At 48.1% G+C, this 18498-nt stretch overlaps 1 protein-coding gene across 4 annotated transcripts in view; it reads left to right on the plus strand.

The window, feature by feature from the left end:
- The window catches only part of GPC3 (glypican 3), a 267941-nt gene that overhangs the window by 152238 nt on the left and 97205 nt on the right, over positions 1-18498 (plus strand). For all 4 annotated transcript variants that reach the window (XR_010590450.1, XM_008179013.4, XM_042851179.2 and 1 more), the window contains exon 4: positions 17038-17171. Coding sequence is in view for 3 of the 4 variants with exons in the window: in XM_008179013.4 (XP_008177235.2) it covers positions 17038-17171 (134 nt within the window). In the remaining variant the exon portion in view is untranslated. The remainder of the gene's footprint in view (positions 1-17037; positions 17172-18498) is intronic.

Genomic DNA, 18498 nt, shown 5'->3' on the forward strand with positions numbered 1-18498 from the left:
TGAGTCTGAGGCAAGAGTGAAAAAAGGTAAGACACAAAATATCATCATTTTGATTGGCTTAAATCTTGTATACTGTCAATGTACAATAAAATGGTAAAATGGAAATATTGTAATAAGGAACCCCAATTCAAAAAATGTTCCTATTCCAAAAGGATATTTAAGCACGTGCTTAAAGTTACACACATACTCAAGTGCTTTCCTGAATGCAGGTCTAAAATACTAATTTCAGGAGCTGCCTGTGATAAATACAGGAATAACCAGGTGGGTCACCGGCTGCATAGTTTGCCAAGTGCTCCCAGCCATGAGAAATGAAATATCAACATTTTGATATTAAAGCGGGCAGTGACAAAATGCAAAAGCACTATAGGAAATAGACCCTGACTTCAAATGTCTTGCTTTTAATTGCATTTGCAGCATAATATATTGTTTGCAATGATTATCAATGCTGTGAACTATCAATCCTGTGAGCAGATCTCCTCTGAACAATTGGTTTGTCAGGCCAAGATGAAATGCATGCATTTGTCCTGCAATAAGCCGTGATGCAATAGCGGAAATATTATTTTTCAATCTGCACAATAGGAAAAAAATGGAATGAAATTATTTATTGTGAAGATTTTTTTGATCATATTAGCAGGGGAAAGGCAATGAGCATAAATTTAAACTGGTGTGTCCGAGTACATGGACAAAACGTGGAATAGAGGGCAGGAAATTAAACTGGCAGTTATTGAATGACCATGAACAAATCATTCTGCTTCTGTGTCTGTTTCCTCAACTGTAAAATAAGAACCAAGCTGCTCCTCCCCCTTTGTAAAGTTGTTTGAGATTCGCAGATGGAAAGTGCTGTGTAGTGCTAAGTATGAGGATGATTTATTAGGCAAACAGGAGTCATCTGACTAGGCACCAGGATTCCCAGCTCCAAATGCTCAAAACCAAGGAGTCAGGCTCCCAAAAACTGAGATTAGCTTAAAAGGAGATTTAAAACAAAAGTTATAATAAAATTTAGACTCTTTTTCTTTGCCTCCTGGTTGTTGAGCCTTCAGAGTGCACTTGGATCTTGTTTTTATGCCTTTCTCTGCTTCCAGGAAGACTAGGAATTTATATTTTTTTATATGAAAGGAGAAATTCTCACATAACCTGACTCCAGGAGCTGGGGTTTTAAACATCAGCTATGGTAAGGCTAGCAATGCCATTGTAAGAGTTGGCTGTGGGTGAGGTATCTTCAAGCCCATCAACCACTTCATTTGTATCATAGTCTCTCTACATAGAATTCAACCATAAAACGGTGTAGGAGCACCCATAATGGATCTAACCACTGAACATGGTGCCTCCCCCCCCTACACTCTCAAAAGGAAAATACTTATAAAGATATAATAGAGAGGGAGGCAATCTCTCACTGCCCTCTGCCCTGACCAGCTGTTGCCCAAATATGTAAACTCCACAGGACAAGAAAACCCCAGGAATTAAAAATCTCTTAGAGGCAAGTGCTCCTTATAATCAGGCCAGCAGCGACATGGAGTCCTGGAGAAATGGTGAGATCTCATTCACACTCTGAATTGCTCTTCACCATTATTATTATGTATTTGCATCATCGCAGTCCCAGCAGCTGGTAAGAGCTGCCCGGGTGGGGAGACCTGGCTCTGTGCCTGGCAGACCCCTCTGGGAACAGGGACCTCAGGAGGGCCCTCCCAGCACACAACCCCTAATACCTCTCTCCCTACACCCTGAGCTATGCCCTCTCTGCACCCTGAGCTACCCCCTGCCTGCACACAGCCCCTAGTTACCCGCGCCGTAAGCTGTCTTCAAACTTTTTGAAATTCTCACATAACCTTTGAGTTATAATTTTTGGGTGCAGACAGGTGGGAGGCCTGCTGAAGTGAGTCGGGGGAGGGAGGTGACACTCCCTCCCTGGACCGCAGGCTTCCGCCCATCCCCCCAATAGAAGTCAAATTACATCTATGCCCAAGGCCCCTGCCCCGAGCCCCCACCCCATTTGACCCTGGAGTTTTTATAGCCTCTCGAGGGGGGCCTCAGACAGCAAAAGGTTGAGACCCCTGCCCTAGGTCGCACCACCTTGGGAAGTGGTTGGGAAGAGAAGATAGCAATTAAATAAGCAGAGTTTAGCATAATAAGCAGAAGTCTCAGCTGGCCTTCTCTTAAAACACACAGTAGCTTTCTCCCTTCGTTAAACCCTGAATACTGCAGACGTGAAAAAGAAGAAAAATCTTGTTGGCATCAAAGACATTTAAAAAAAAAAAAGTTTGACTCAAAATGAGGTCACAGTCCCTGGGAACAAAAGTCCATCCTCTGACTGCAGTAGAGAATCAGGTCAGTCTAGGAGTCCGTTAGCCAGTGTAGACATGGGTCACAGAAATCAAGGGGAGTTTAGGGGTTTCAGTCTTTATAGGGCGGCAGAGCTGAAAGTAAGGATTTGAGAATCTCTCAGGGGAGCTGTAGTTTCTCTTAAGGAGAAAGATAACTCCAGCGGGAGTGGAAATGGAAGGGGAATCTCTTTATACACCTATCTTAGTTATTCAAGACCTGATTCAGTGGACGCAAAGATATCTGGCTTCAACAGGCTAGCACAGGTTTTCGAAACCCTTAAGAAGTCCCTTGTGTGCTCCGCTGCTTTTTTGACTCACTGAATTTGCTTCCTTAAATAGGCACCGGAATAGAGTGATTCTGTCATATGCTTAATGCAGTTAACCTTTTATTTCTTTCTCTGATGTCAGTGCTATTGTCATGCAAATATATGCAGTTGCCTAATGAGCAGTCGAATCTGGGCAGCATGGCAGGATAAGTGCAGAGCGGCCCATTCCTTACGCTTGAGGAACTAAAGCCTTTCTCATTAGCTGTCAAATTAACAGGTGCCAAGTGTTACCCAACCCGTGCCCTTGCTTGCTGTGCTAACAGCAGACACAGGAGTGGCAGGTTTGTATAATTTTTGGTGGTGGCTAGAACAGGTCCAAGTCTCCCCCTCCTCCTTGTAAGCCGATATATATATAGATATAATAATGTAAAAATGGACTGGAAACAGTAAGCGTTTAACAGTTTCCCTATGTTGCACAATGTGGGGGGTGAGGGCTGTGGGGTGGGGCTGGGGATGAGGGGTTTGGGGTGTGGGAGGCGGCTCGGGGCTACGGCAGAGGGTTGGGATGCGGGGGCGAGGGCTGCGGGGTGGGGCCGGGGATGAGTAGTTCGTAGGGTTACCATATTTTGTGCCTCCAAATGGAGGACACTCCCCGGGGGCCCGGCCCCGCCCCAGCCCCGCCCACGCCCCCACGCCCCAACTCCGCCCCCTCCCAAAGTCTCCGCCCCCTCCCCTGCTTCCCGCGAACATTTAATTCGCGGGAAGCCTGAAGCAGGTAAGGGGGGGGGGGGAGGAGGCGCGGCCCAGGCTGGTCCCCCCACGGCTCTAGCCTGGGTCGGCTCGGGCCCTGGGGTGCCGGCCCCGACCGACCACCCCCCGGCACCCCGTCTCCCGGCCCGGCGCACCCCCCGGCTCCCCGACCCCGGCTCCCGGACCCCGGCGCACTCCCCGGCTCCCCGACCCCGGCTCCCCGACCCCGGCGCACTCCCCGGCTCCCAGCCCGGCTCCCCGACCCCGGCGCACTCCCCGGCTCCCGGCCCCGGCTCCCCGACCCCGGCGCACGCCCCGGCTCCCCGACCCCGGCTCCCAGCCCGGCTCCCCGACCCCGGCGCACGCCCCGGCTCCCCGACCCCGGCTCCCAGCCCGGCTCCCCGACCCCGGCTCCCCGACCCCGGCGCACTCCCCGGCTCCCGGCCCCGGCTCCCCGACCCCGGCGCACGCCCCGGCTCCCCGACCCCGGCGCACGCCCCGGCTCCCCGACCCCGGCTCCCAGCCCGGCTCCCCGACCCCGGCTCCCAGCCCGGCTCCCCGACCCCGGCGCACTCCCCGGCTCCCCGACCCCGGCGCACTCCCCGGCTCCCCGACCCCGGCTCCCCGACCCCGGCGCACCCCCCGGCTCCCCGACCCCGGCTCCCCGACCCCGGCTCCCAGCCCGGCTCCCCGACCCCGGCGCACGCCCCGGCTCCCCGACCCCGGCGCACGCCCCGGCTCCCCGACCCCGGCGCACGCCCCGGCTCCCCGACCCCGGCTCCCCGACCCCGGCGCACTCCCCGGCTCCCGGCCCCGGCTCCCCGACCCCGGCTCCCCGACCCCGGCTCCCAGCCCGGCTCCCCGACCCCGGCGCACCCCCCGGCTCCCCGACCCCGGCTCCCAGCCCGGCTCCCCGACCCCGGCGCACGCCCCGGCTCCCCGACCCGGCTCCGCGGGCCCGGACCGGCACCGCGCCCCCCGGCTCCCGGCCCCGCGCCCAGCCCGGCCCCCTGCACCATGCCCCTGGCCCCGGACAAAGAGGCCCCGGCCGAGCCTCCCGATTTTCCCGGACATGCCCGGCTTTTGGGGATTTCCCCCCGGACGGGGATTTGAGCCCCCAAAAGCCGGACATGTCCGGGAAAATCCGGACGTATGGTAACCCTAGTAGTTCGGGAGGTGGCTCAGTGCTGGGACAGAGGGTTGGGGTGCAGGGAGGGTGAGGGCTCTGGCTGGGGGCAAAGGCTCTGGGGTGGGGTCGGGGATGAGGGGTTTGGGAGGGGGCTCAGGGCTGGGGCAGAGGGTTGAGGTATGGGGGGGTGTGGACTCTGGGGTGGGGCCAGGGATAAGGAGTTTGGGGTGCAGGCAGGCTGCCTCTCTGGGGAGGGACCAGCGAGGAGGACTCCCCCCTGCCCTCTCCCCCCTGGCAGCACACTCACCCTGCACCATTGCACGTGCTCCTAGGGCCCCTCTCAGGGCCAGGGGGTTACACTTCCCTGGAGCAAGAAATCCTCATTCAAAAACAAGAGTCACAAGAGTTCAGAGGGAAAACCCACAATCAACAAACTTTTCCCCACCCTCAACTCTGGAGAGAGATTATGGTGGGGGGGGGCACGAAATGGGGGAGAGAGACTTCACGCTGCACCCCGGGAGAAGCCCTGAAAGGAGCTGCTCACGTGCGGGAGGTGCAGCGAGCAGTCCGGCTGGCCATGGGGCAGCAGGAGGCTACATTGCACCAACGGAGCCAGAGGGGAAAGAAGCTGGCTCGGGGGGCGGAGGAGAAGCGGTGAAGTTGTTTGCAGCGAGGAGACAGGAAAACAGCCTGAGTGCTCCCCCCAAAGTGGAGATGAGGAGGAGGAAGCAGGGGGGTGGAGTGCCCTGGCTACAGCCACAAAGAAGGGAAACTAGCAAAAGAAAAGCAGAGGAGAGGAAGGGAGAGAAAAAGTCCAAAGCATCTGAGCAGCCACCTGGGGCTCCCTGAGCTGCTGCAGTCACTCGCTCACTCCTCTGAACCTCCACCCAAACCCTCAGCCACTCCCTTTTGTAGCCGGCAGCGGCTGGCGAGGGAGCGCGGCGCAGAGCGGCAACGCAGCCGCCCGCTGCCCAGGCCCTGAATATTGCTGGAGCACGGGCCCAAATAACTCACCGCCCCGAGCATACAGTCCAATGTAAGGGAGCCAGAGAACACTCTGAGGAGTCCTTGTGGCTCCTTAGAGACCATCAAATGTACTTGGGCATAAGCTTTCGTGGGCTACAACCCACTTCATCATATGCCTGGAGGGGAAAATACAGCAGGTATAAATACATGAAAGGATGGGGGTTGCCTTACCAAGTGTGAGTCAGTCTAACGAGATAAATCAATTAACAGCAAGATACCAAGGGAGGAAAAATAACTTTTGAAGTGGTAATGAGTGGCCCATTACAGACAGTTGACAAGAAGGTGTGAGTAACAGTAGGGAGAAATTAGTATGCGGGAAATTATGTTTAGGTTTTGTAATGACCCAACCATGCCCAGTCTGTATTCGGGCCTAATCTGATGGTGTCCAGTTTGAAAATGAATTCCAGTTCTGCAGCTTCACGTTGGAGCTCCTCGTTGTTTTTGCTGATCCAGACGAACACGGCTACCCCTCTGAAACTAGGGTACGTCAACCCTGCAGCCTCTGCTCGGGTTAGCATGCTAAAAATAGAGTGTGCCTCTGCTCGGGTTAGCATGCTAAAAATAGCCGTGTGGTGTTGCGGGCTAGCCACCCAAGGAGGGGCCCAGTAGATTGGGCAGGTTTGTATTAGCTGGCTAGTCCATGCCGCTGCCTGTGCCGTGACATCCACGCTGAAGTAAGAGACTGCAGGCTCATAACAGTGTATCTGGCCCCAGGAAAGGAGTAGATCAGAGGTGGGCAAACTATGGCCCGCAGGCCACATCCGGCCCACGGGACTGTCCTGCCAAACCCCTGAGCTCCTGGCCCGGGAGGCTCACCCCCAGTCCCTCCCTTTCCGTTCCCCCTGCCCCTCAGCCTCAGCTCACTGTGCCAGCGGCGCGATGCTCTGGGCGGTGGGGCTGTGAGCTCCTGGGGCAGCGCAGCTGCAGAGCCGCGTCCTGACCCAGTGCTCTGTGCTGCGCGGTGGCAGCGTGGCCCGGCTCCGGCTGCCTGTCCTGGTGCTCTGGCCAGCGCAGCTATAGTGCCGCCAGCCACCGGTGCTCCAGGCAGCGTGGTAAGGGGGCAGGGAGCAGGAGGGGTTGGATAGTGGGCAGGGGAGTTCGGGGTGGTGGTCAGGGGGCGGAGGTGTGGATAGGGGTCAGGGCAGTCAGAAAGCGGGGAACAGGAGGATTGAATGGGGGCAGGGGTCCTGGGGGGAAGTCAGGAATGAGAGGAGGGGTTGGATGGGGCAACAGGGGGGCAGTCAGGGGTGGGGGTTCTGGGGGTGGTTAGGGGACAGAGAGCGGGGGTGTGTGTGGATGGAGCGGGGGGGATGGGGCAGGAGTCCCGGGGGCGAGAAGCAGGGGAGGTCGGATGTGGGGGGCGGGCGGGCCACGCCTGGCTGTTTGGGGAAGCACAGCCTCCCCTAACCGACCCTCCATACAATTTCAGAAACCCGATGTGGCCCTCAGACCAAAAAGTTTGCCTGCCCCTGGACTAGATACTGCTCGCTCAGGGACTGATCCGGCTCCCACTGAAATCACTAATAAAATGGCTTCAAAGGAGAAGGATCACATCCTTATAGCATAACCTGTAGTAGAAGGGGAAAACTAACCTAGAAACTCCCTGAACTGCTTCCCGGTGCTGCCTATGAAATCTCCTCTGGAAGGAGAGGGGTAAATCCGAAAGCTTCCCATGCTGTTTGCAGGATAGTCCCACTTTGCCAGGGAAAAGATGTACCATCAGTATGTGGCACAATGGGGCTTTATTCTTTGTTGAGGGTCCCTAGGCACTACCCTAATAAATGCAATAAAAACGTGATTGCCTTCAAGCTGCTCCATTTGGGAAGAACATATTTTCTTCTCCTTCTGAGTCCCTCCTCTCTTAAAACCTCTCTGCTTTTTATTCCCCCCTCCCCTTTTCTCTGGCTAGCTGCAAAGTGTCTACTTTGCATGAAGGGTGCTATATAAAAATGAATTGCATGGTAATATTTCCTCCCATTAAGTACCCGTCTAGTCCCAGTTCAGTCTGTAGGAGGTTTTAAAGGTGTGTTGATGATCTACAGGGTAACCTAGTCCCATGTCTGTGATCGCCACTGACTTGCTTTAGCACATGTTGGTAGCATGTATTAGGAGTGCTTGTGTGAGGTGGCATGACACCAGCTGTGTTATTCTAAGTATTTGTGTTTCCATGCATTTGACATGGTTAGTGTTGCATTATTTAAGCCCAATGTATTATTGAACATTGATTCCTAGGCGTGAACACGAGGTCACTTCCTCTGATTCCTGATTCTGTGTCCAATGTTTAGGCTACTGTCTCTTATGTAATCTGTGCAGTGATGTCTGCATCACTGCAATTGCAGTGCACTGAAGTTTGTTAGTAACATTTGAGAGTCAATTAATGGGGAATTCCAGTGACATGTTTGTAGAAGACAACATTTGGATTATCCCACTCAGTTTGTTCCTTCTGCTCTAGTGCTCAGTGCGAGAAGAACAATCGTTAGTTAATAATGATGTGCTTCTTAAAATAAAGCATTATACATTCATTTTTAGGCCCATAATCATATTTCTGTCAAGGGGGGAAGACTGGGGAACATCTGCCTACCTCATCTTCATGACAAAATATATATATAATGATTACAAGCATATAATATGAACGTTAGCCCTAGTGTTTATTCACTTCTGGTAATCAGTATTCGTTTGAGAGCGTGCCATGCAGTTTGTGGAGAGCAATGCAATCACTTGAGTAGTATGGTAGATTTAAATCAGTAATAAAAGCTCTGGGGAAATTAACAAGACAAAACATTAACCACAGACTAAACATTAACATATATTAGCATTTTTATTACACCTGTAGAAATGTTAAATGTGCTTGGTTACTACTATTAAAAAGTTTATGTTCTATGCCACGTAATTTCAATGTTATATTTTGTTTTAAGACATTTGGAGTTTAATTAATCTGATTTCTATGGCAGCGTTTGAGTAATAGACATCAGGTTCACTTTTATGGTCACTTTAAACATAAGGAACATACTTGTTTTGTGTTTATAATGCTAATAATACATCTACCATTTAATAAAGTAGGTCGCTAAAACCGGGGGGAGGCGAGGGAAGGTCTCTTGTTTTATTGAAATCCTTTGGACTTCTGACAAAATTGGATTTCTAACAGCAAGAAAATAAACAGTAGTCTGAGGGCAATGAATCCAGTTCTATAAATACAGCACATTTTTCTTGAGGTCTGTGCCAGTCAGTTGTGTGTAGCAGAATTCTCTATCAAATCATCCTTCAAGATACTGTATTCAAATCAGTTACAATGGTTAATTGCTTTTCATTTTAATGTGCAGTTTCTCCCAGAAGAAACTCAGAAATAGGTATAAAATGACATATGTGAACTTGAGAACAGAGAAGATTGCAGGAGGTAATCTTTAAAAATGAGGCCATTCCCTTGAGGAATAAAACCCTGTACCTTCATGGAAAAGAATCTATAAGCAGGAGAAATTCATACAGAAGACAAATGGAAACTCTATGTAAAGTTTAAGCAAAGGTCAAATGTTGCAAGTTATTCTTTAGAGCAAAGTGAAACTCGTGGTCTGAATAAAAAGGTAAAACATCAAACATCTAACAATCCACTCATTTCAATTCCAGGGGAAAGTTGATTATTTTTTTAAAAAATAGCTTCTAGAAAATTACTTTTAAAATGCACTTACTCTAAAGTGAATCTCTCAATGGCTTTAGGAGTTACACGTGTATTGTTTTGCAATGATTTCCTTATAAAATGTGCTGGTTTATGAGTAAGAAGACTCCCCCCCTCGCCTTCCCAAACTACCAGCTCTTGACGTGTCCTGTGATCTGAAAGTCAAGCTGGGTTCTCTGTGGTCATGCACTATGGGACCAATCCAGAGCTAATTGAAGTCAATGGGAGTCTTTCCACTGAATTCAGTGGACTTTGGATCACAAAGGCATGTTTTTACTTTTGTTTGTTTGTAATCATTTCTGTCCGTATTCCTTTTACTTGGTATCACGAATACCTGTATCCCTTTTGTTAATCAACGTGTTTTAATTTTACCGCAAACCAGCTCGCTGCTTTGATTGAAGGTGAGGGTTGGTCAACTCCAGTTAAGTTAATAAACTGCTGTGTAATGTCTATTGAAAGGAGCAGCAAACTTGGTAAGTTTTTGTGGGTACTATGGTAAGAGGGGCTTGACCACTGCAGAGAAACACGTTTTGGGGAAGAACTCAGGACTGGGAGGATGCTGGTGTTACCCTGCAAAGTGAAGTCAGGGTGCTGTGAGCAGGCTGTTGGCATCAGGTTCTTAGCCAAAGCTGCACAGCACAATGGCTCCCAGGGTGCATGGTGACACAACCACTTGCTGTTCTGGGATAAACCCCAAAGCATTGCAGCCAGGGAAGTGCAGGGGTTCCTCTGAGGGGAAAGTCAGTAGCTGATGGGTACCCAGCATACTGCATGAAGACAAGGGACGAGAATGTTTGGGACGTGACCAGACCCCGTGAGGCTCGCAGTCCATGGTAGAACTAGTTTTCCAAAAAAACCCATTCATATGCAGCCATGACTGGCACCATCCTCCTTTACTCAGGTTTCACAAAAAGTGGCCCCTCTCTCTGCAAATACTTGTAAAGAAGTTTTCTGCTGTACTAGTTTGCATTTTCCTTAATGTCAACAGGAGGGGAACAGAACATTCAAATTCATCTTGCTCTGCCACGTGTTCGTAGAGCTTGTCTACAGGGATACTTGAGAACATAAGAATGGATGTATGGTGTCAGAGCAATGGTCCATGTAGTCCAGTATTCTGTTTTCTGACAGTGGCCAGTGCCAGACTCTTCAAAGGGAATGAACAGAACAGGGCAATTATTGAGTGATCCAGTCCTGGCTTCTGGTAGTCAGGGGCTTAGGGACACCTTGAGCATGGGGTTGTGTCTCTGACCATCTTAGCTAATAGCCATTGATGGCCCTATCCTCCATGCACTTATCTAATTCTTTTTTGAACTCACTCATGCTTTTGGCCTTCACAGCATCCCCTGGCAATGAGTTGCACAGGTTGACTGTGCGTTGTATGAAGAAGTACTTCAATATGTTTATTTTAAACCTGCTGCCTGTTAATTTCATTGAGTGGCCCCTGGGTCTTGTGTTATGTGTTATTTTTGGTGACCTTCCCTGTATGTTTTCCAATTCTAATACATTTTTTTGAGATGAGGTGACCAGAACTGCACGCAGTATTCAAGATGTGGGCATACCATGGATTTATATAGCGGCATTATGATATTTTCTATCCATTTCCTAATGGTTCCTAATATTATGATACCTTTTTTGACTGCCACTGCACATTGCGTGGATGTTTTCAGAGAACTATCCACAGTGACTCCAGGATCTCTTTCTTGAGTGGTATCAGCTCATTTAGACCTCATCATTTTGTATATAGAGTTGGGATATTTTTCCCCAGTGTGTCTTACTTGATATTTATCAACACTCAATTTTATCTGCCATTTTGTTGCCCAGTTACGCAGTTTAGTGAGTCTCGTTTGTAAATCTTTGCAGTCAGCTTTAGACTTAACTATCTTGAGTCATTTTTATTGTCTGCAAACTCTGCCACCTGACTGTTTACCCCCTTTTCCAGATCATTTATGAGTATGTTGAACGGTACCGGTCCCACTACAGATCCTGGAGGGACCCCGCTATTTACTTCTTTCCATTGTGAAAACTGACCATGGATTCCTACCCGTTTCTTTTTTGTCTCTTAACCAGTAACTGATCCATGAAAGAACCTTCCCTCTCATCCCAATTTGCCCAAGAGCCTTTGGTATGGAACCTTATCTGAAAGTCCAAGTGCACTATATCAACTGGATCACCCTTGTCCGCATGCTTATTGACACCCTCTAATAGATTGGTGAGGCATGATTTCCCTTTACAAAAGCCATGTTGGCTCTTCCCCAACTTAGTGCACGGCAAACTGGGGAGTGAATCTATAGTGCACTAGCCTGCTACACTCTTACTGGCCTTGTGGGTCCCGCTTCTATATGCTGAAAGTGCCAGACAGCAGTATGGCAAGGTCCAAAGTGCTCTAGGGAACTTTTAGTGTGTGGTAGCAGGGTCCACCCGGCTGGTTAGCACGTGGCAAGCTAGTGAGCTGTAGATTCACATCCTGGCTTGCTATGCTCAATGTCTCTGGGTAGACAAGCCCTAAGAAGAAGCGTTAACTTGAGGGATGCAGCTGTATTCAGGCTTTGTCTACCCTGGTGTTTAGGATTTGATTCCCCTCGACCCCCCGCACTCTGGTGTATCTGCCGCTGTGCAAACCTCTAATGCAAACCCACTGCACTGGTGTAGTTTACCTCACTTTCTAACTTTCTCCTATGCACGAGCTGCCCCATAATAGGTTTCACCCCAGTGCAGCACATGTACACTAGAGGTTTGCCGCAATGCAGTTATATGAAGGTAGCTTTGCTCATGCAGGACAACCCCAGTGTAGATAAAGCCTAAGAGACCTGCAGGGGCCTGGCCCCTTCTTTCTTTTGAAATGCTCTCCTGGATGAGGCCGTTGGCACCACCCCCCTTCATTATGCTTCAGCGTGTTTTTATCAAGTCCTTGATCCAGCCTTATTCATGTCAGGATCAATAGTGTTCACGGACTTAAAGACCAGAGCTGCAAAAGGAGAGGGAATTGCACAGTGTCAGTGAAAAATCAAAGTTAAGTCCTCACAAATGACTGCTTAAAATACCTGACCTTTACCTGCTCCTCTTCTTTGCTTTAAATCCCTTACTGTCGGTGTAGGGATAGTGGTGGATCTTCCATATTTTGTTAAATTATGTACTACATTGAATTACACGGGCACGGGGATGACAGTATATCCGTGTTGTCCTCTTCTTTCGCTTTTCTGCCCGCTGCTGTTGAGCAAAATAACTGTTTTGAAATGTTTGTTCTGCATGTGGCTCCGCAGGGAAATATACACAGTGTGTAAAAGAGAAGAGAGAGCGTGCTGCCAGAATGGCTAACTCGCTATTTTACTGTAAGTCTTCTAATATTGATTGCTTTCATAAAGCCCCATCTCCTGGAGTCATGTGATTATGTGAGAATCTCAGCTTTTTTTAAATTGTTTTTAGCCTTCATGCTTGTAGAGAAAAACTTGAAAATGTGAACCCAAAAGGCTCCAAATCCAGAAGGCAAATAAAAAGACCCCAAATGCATTACTTAAAAAAACAACAACACATGATTTTTAAGCCAGTCTCATGATTTCCTGGGGGGCTGACACATTATTTTTGAGCACGTGGGACGTGGCAAGGCTGGAAAGGAAGCAGCTCGAAGAGCGATGGAGTGAAAATAGGAAAAAGTTAAGGACCAAAGAAGCAATGCTCCGAGAGCAACAGCAGCTGTGGAAAGAACGATGTCAGAAATGGGAGAAACAGCTGCAGAAAAGGCACCCGCGACAGCATGTCATCCCAGTACGGCTTAAACCAACAATTAAGAATCCAGGCTCATGACGTTCCTGGGCGGTTTATCTCTTTCTCGTTATTGTATTGCAGCCTGGGCAAACAAACTGTGCTGCTCTTGATAATGAAAGAGGTGACGTTACTAATTTATTTACCAAAGGAAATGTAGGATGTAATAGAATGGAATTAATCTCTTCTCCACCTTACTCATCAGATGGCGGTAGCACCAGGCAGTGGGTGTGCTTTTAGCCTCGAGCTTGTTGCTAACTGGTAGTTTAGCGGGCTAGCTTAGTTCACTGCAGTGTGAAGATAAATTAGGCAGTCCTAAGACTATAGATTTAAGAGCCTAACTGCAGGCGTCCAGCTGCCCTTGGAAATAGGATTTGCTAATAGTTTAAGTGCTAACACAATCTGAACTTGAGTGACATTCACCCACTGTCACCCTCTCAGGAGCAGCTGGATAGGGAAGGCCTGGAGAACGGGGGTTGGGGGGTGTCACAAAATCAATGGAGTCAGCATGTTGTCTCCATGAATGAACCTGGGGAACTCTTGCACAATAAGTAACACGTTCTGATTGAGAGGCAAGTCCGCTGATGTAAACAAGGAGAACACAGGGTCAGGGCTAAATGAAGTTGGAATAGGAAAGCAATCTATTACTGTCCTGTCATTCTCCCACCGAGGGATAAGGGGAACAGATCTCCGTAGGTGCTGTTTTACAGCAGTTCACGCTCTGACGGGAGGATCTACACTGCAGAATGCATACAACTGCAGGGCAGCTGGTTCTGTGCTTATCGAGCTTTCTTGAGGGGAGACCTGGGGAGCGAGGTCGATTTGTGGAAACCAAAACAGTTCCGGAGAAAGGCTCAGTTTCGAGTCATCTCCTGATTAGAAAAATGTTTGGGGGCGGGGGAAAAAGTTTCTAATTGTCCAAACATCCTGTATTGACGTTTTCAAACCAAAGTTTCATTTTTCAATTTTAAATGACTTTTCATTGTGAAATTTAATTAATTTATACTAAAAAAAGGTAAAAAATCCAAATGGAAGCAAAACGTTGAAAAGACGTTTTAATCGACCTGACCGGAATTTTGTTTCCGAACGATCAGTTCATGTAAATGTTTGAGATTTCAACTTTTCATCCTGGGTCCGAATGGGGGGGAAAAAATCAAAATCTCAACCTTTCATGGGATGGGAAAATCATGCCCTCCCTAGCTCTACTTGAGAGCACGTGAGGCACCTCACTTTCTTTTCTTGCTACTTGCCCGGTTAACAAATCAATGTCTGATGAGCTAATTTGTGATGTTAACACAAGAGTTTGTGCGGTATTCTTTGGCTGCAGCCGCATTGTTTAATGTATTTACGGTACCAACTGGTTTTCTTGGTCAGCATATGAAATACAAACTGAGCTCTGATCTCAGACTCCTGTTCCATGGACTTTGGTCCTCTGCAGAGGTGCAGGGGAATTGGGTTGCAGAATCAGGGCTTCAGGTTGTATGCTGATGTGAGGAAAACCCTCACTCAGTGGCCACTTCAGACACTGGGGAGTTGATGTATATGCAGTTGCATCAGAGAAGTGGAGATGCCCCACCTTTTAGTCTGCAGTGGTACTATAGAGTTTTACTGCTGATCATGCTACAGAAATTTCTATCACCAGAGGCTGACAGATTCAAAGAACCAGCACATGTACCAGTTCTTTTCACCTGTCATAAACTCTTCTAGTCTATGTCATTTGCTTTTCTCTCTCGATCTTTTACGAAATAATTTTTTCAAGTATTCAACCCAGTCCAAACTGCTGCAGTCAGTCTGTCACACATGAAACCCATTATCTCTCCAGATGCATTGTCTTTAGCTGGTGTCTTCTTGCGTTGGTGGACAGGTCTGCATTGTCAAACAAGTCAAGCTTATGACCGCCTGGAACCCAAGCAGTCAGAGAGCAGCAGATGCTGTTCTGTGGTTTTCATCTCTAGTTATTTCCAGGGCCGCCCAGGGAGGGGGGGGGGCAAGTGGGGCAATATGCCCCAGGCCCTGCAGGGGCCCCCATGAGAATATAGTATTCTATAGTATTGCAACTTTTTTTATGGAAGGGGCCCCCGAAATTGCTTTGCCCCAGGCCCCCTGAATCCTCTGGGCGGCCCTGGTTATTTCTGGCCACATTTTCCATACCATAATTCTGTCCCATAGGCAGCAATAGGCTAAAATTAGGCCTTGTGGCTCTGTGGTTCCTAAGATTGGCTGTAGAATAGTTTTAAGTTGAAACTTTCCATTGTCACATCCCCGCAAAGTTAGCATGTAATCTGTACTAGTTGCAAAATCTGCAGGCAGATTATTAGCAACACAGTGACTAAATGAGTCAGATAACTCATTGGTTTGTCATGAGTCTTGCACTATTTGGTGCTGTACTGAAAGTCCCACCTCCTGGAGTCTAGTGATTATATGCCAATTTCTGCTTATTTTTTATTTGTAAATAAATGAAAGTTTCTGTCCCTAATGGCTGTAGGGGATTGCTTAAAAGCATGAATCCTAAAGGCTCTCAAACCAGAAGACTAGTAAACAGAACCTGAAATGTTTTTGTTTTTTTTTAAATCTCAGGATTTTTAAGCCAGTCTCATGTTTTATTTGGAGCCTGACTTGTGATTGTTGAATGCTTCAGATTGACAATACTGTAATGTCCATTGCGTGAGCCAGGGTGGATGCCGGGGGCCCTTCCCCCTCTGCTGCGCTGATCCCATATAAAATAGAGCAGTTCTGGTGTAAACGCCTAAGAGCGCAAGCTGTAGGTGTGCTTTCCAGGGGTGTTCATGTGAGTAACAAGCGAGCCCAGCCACAATGAATCCATTTCTTCAATCGGAGTGAATGTTTGTGGGGAAACTCTGCGGTGTGCCCTCAGCTCTGGTAACAAGCCCGTTGGCTCATGCATGCCCTCGTCTGGCCAGGGCTCTCCAGAGCATCCCGAAGAGAGAAATCCACCCTTTTCCTCTCCGATCCCACTCAAACTCTGCTTTGAGGGCATAAGTGAACTTTCAGGGAAGCACAGTCCTTCCACACACAGGTGAAGCGATCAAAGGAGGCATACGGTCTCATGGGTAGTGGCTACCGATTGTGACAGGAAAACAAAATGATCTTTTTAAAGGGGTTGACAACCAGAAATATTTAGTTCTTCTTTAACTCTGCCCTGATATCTGTATCTTATTTTGCTCTGACTTTCAAAAAGAAAGTGCTGAGGAACTTCTGAAGCACCACGGCTGATAACACAGAGAATATTTAACCTGTCAGTTTGGAATTCTGCCAGGAAAAGCTTACAGCTCAGGGTTTTGACAGGTGATTGCTCTCTCTGCATTGCCTTCGATCCCACGAGGCTGGTACCCTTACAAGAGCACTCTGTGATCTTTACAATTCTCTTTTATGAGCTTGTTTCAATCTTGGAGCAAAACATATTTGCAAGATTGGAGCGCTGTCCAGATGAACTAGTTTAAAAAAATCTAGCCTCAAAGGGCCAGATCCTCCGCATACACCTCTGTTGGCTTTAACACTGAGTTACACCAGCTGAGGGTCTGGCCCAGAAAGGTCAGTAAAACCACCTTGCTCTTGGAAAACAGAACTTTATATTTCTGACCAGGAACTTCTGTAGAGGCACAAAACGCACAATCCTTCGACTTTTCCCTTCAAGCCCATTCAGAAAAAGCCTTTGTTACTATGTGAGAACCAGGAATAGACTGAGTCCAATCTCCACAGTGGAAGAAATTGGTTGACATACTCGAGTTATTCTGCTCCAAGTTCTTTTGCTTTACAAGTTGCCCCCACAAATTCCTCTGGGGTAATGCAATGGGTAACATTTTCAAAAAGACGTAAGTGACTTGGGAGCCTACATCTGATTTTCACAAGTGTGACATAGGCCCAGATTTTTAAAGGTATTTAGGCACCTAACTCCTTATTGACTCCCAAGTCACTTCGTAAATGTGACTCTGTCTCCCAAGTCACTAAGGCGCTTTTGAAAATTTTACCCTGTATCTTTATTATGCTATTTTTAAAAAAGTATTCGTGTGGTGGAAAGTACATCTCTTAGCCTTTTGTTTCTAACGTGTTGCATGTTGCATATTAGCTCATCATGCTTTTGTGTTGCTTTTTCAGATTAGCAAATTCTGTGGCCATTCTCAACAGAGACAGTATAGATCAGCTCATGACCCCGAAGACCTTTTCATTGACAAGAAAGTACGGAAGGTGGCTCACACAGAACACGAGGAAACCCTGTCCAGTCGGAGAAGGTGAGACTGTTTTGACTCTGAGTATACATGGCTGCTGTGTTTATGAGTCAGGAAACTACTCTGATGTAAAACTCTGAAATATACCCATGTGGGTGAGGGTTACATGTTTTCACGGCAATTGTATAAATGTCAATGTGTTTTTCTTTTAAGCATAAAACTGTCTCCTGATTCCCATCTTTGATATTCCAGGGGGCTGTATGAAACGCTGTTTTTAAAGGTTGCCAAGGCAGGTGTTAACCTTAGCCTGAAGCATGGCACACAAGGTTTCCAACCTTGTAGTACGGAGGGATTTTTTTTTTTTACCCAACACCTTTAAAACATCAAGGAATGTTCACAGCCGTTTCTAAGCATTTGAAAATCAGAGCAGACGTCTGTGTTCATGGCATGGCACCCGGCACTTGTTCCAGCTAGGTTTAACTCAGTAAATAGAAGCCGTAATTTAGTGGGATCATATTGGTATGAAGGGGAAAAACTCTTTTCCCTCTCATTGATTTTTTAAAGCAGACTAGGCACGTGCGTGCACGCTTAGTTATTTAACAGCTGCAGAAATGAAATGAGAACATTTGATTTTTTTTGTAAACGTGGAAACGCTCAAAGATGACATGGACAAAGTCACCTGTAAATATTTACGGGGCCAAATTCTCATTGTGCTTTCAGTCGGGCCGCACTAGGGTGGCGTGAGAGGAGGCTGCTTGTAAGTGTGTTATAAGCATCTCTGTTCCTCCATTATCTTCCCGTGTCGTCAGACTGCAGAGGCTCTGGAAGTGATGCATTATTGTCATTTGAAGAGTATGGGATTTGGTGAAACCCACTGCAACGTACTTAGGGCTTTAAGAGAGCCTGTACATACTGACATTGGAAGTGTTTCTCTCCTCCACTTTGCCACTGATGTTTCCCATCCTCCAGCTGTGAGGAGAGGATCACCTGCAGCTTCAGCCGACAGAAAACATTATTCCTTCCAGTGCTCTTCCTGCTGGATCTGATACCTAACGCTCCCTCGGTCTACAATAACATGATGGGAGCTGCTTTCAGGACAGGACCTCGTAGGAAATTGATGGCTACAAGATGAGAAATCGTCCTGGTTACACAAGAGGGGAAACGAAAAGGAAGGAGGGATGAAAGATTCTGGAACAAATGATCAAACAATCTGTCTGTAAGCACCTAGAGGATAATCAGGTGATAAGGAATAGCCAACATGGATCTGTCAAGAACAAATCATGTCAGACCAACCTAATTCCTTCTTTGACAGGGTTACTGGCCTAGTGGGTGGGGGGAAGCAGTAGATGTGATATATCTTGATTTTAGTAAGGCTTTTGACACAGTCCCA

The sequence above is a fragment of the Chrysemys picta genome, chromosome 9 (assembly GCF_011386835.1).
Source record: "Chrysemys picta bellii isolate R12L10 chromosome 9, ASM1138683v2, whole genome shotgun sequence".
NCBI lineage: Eukaryota > Metazoa > Chordata > Testudines > Emydidae > Chrysemys > Chrysemys picta.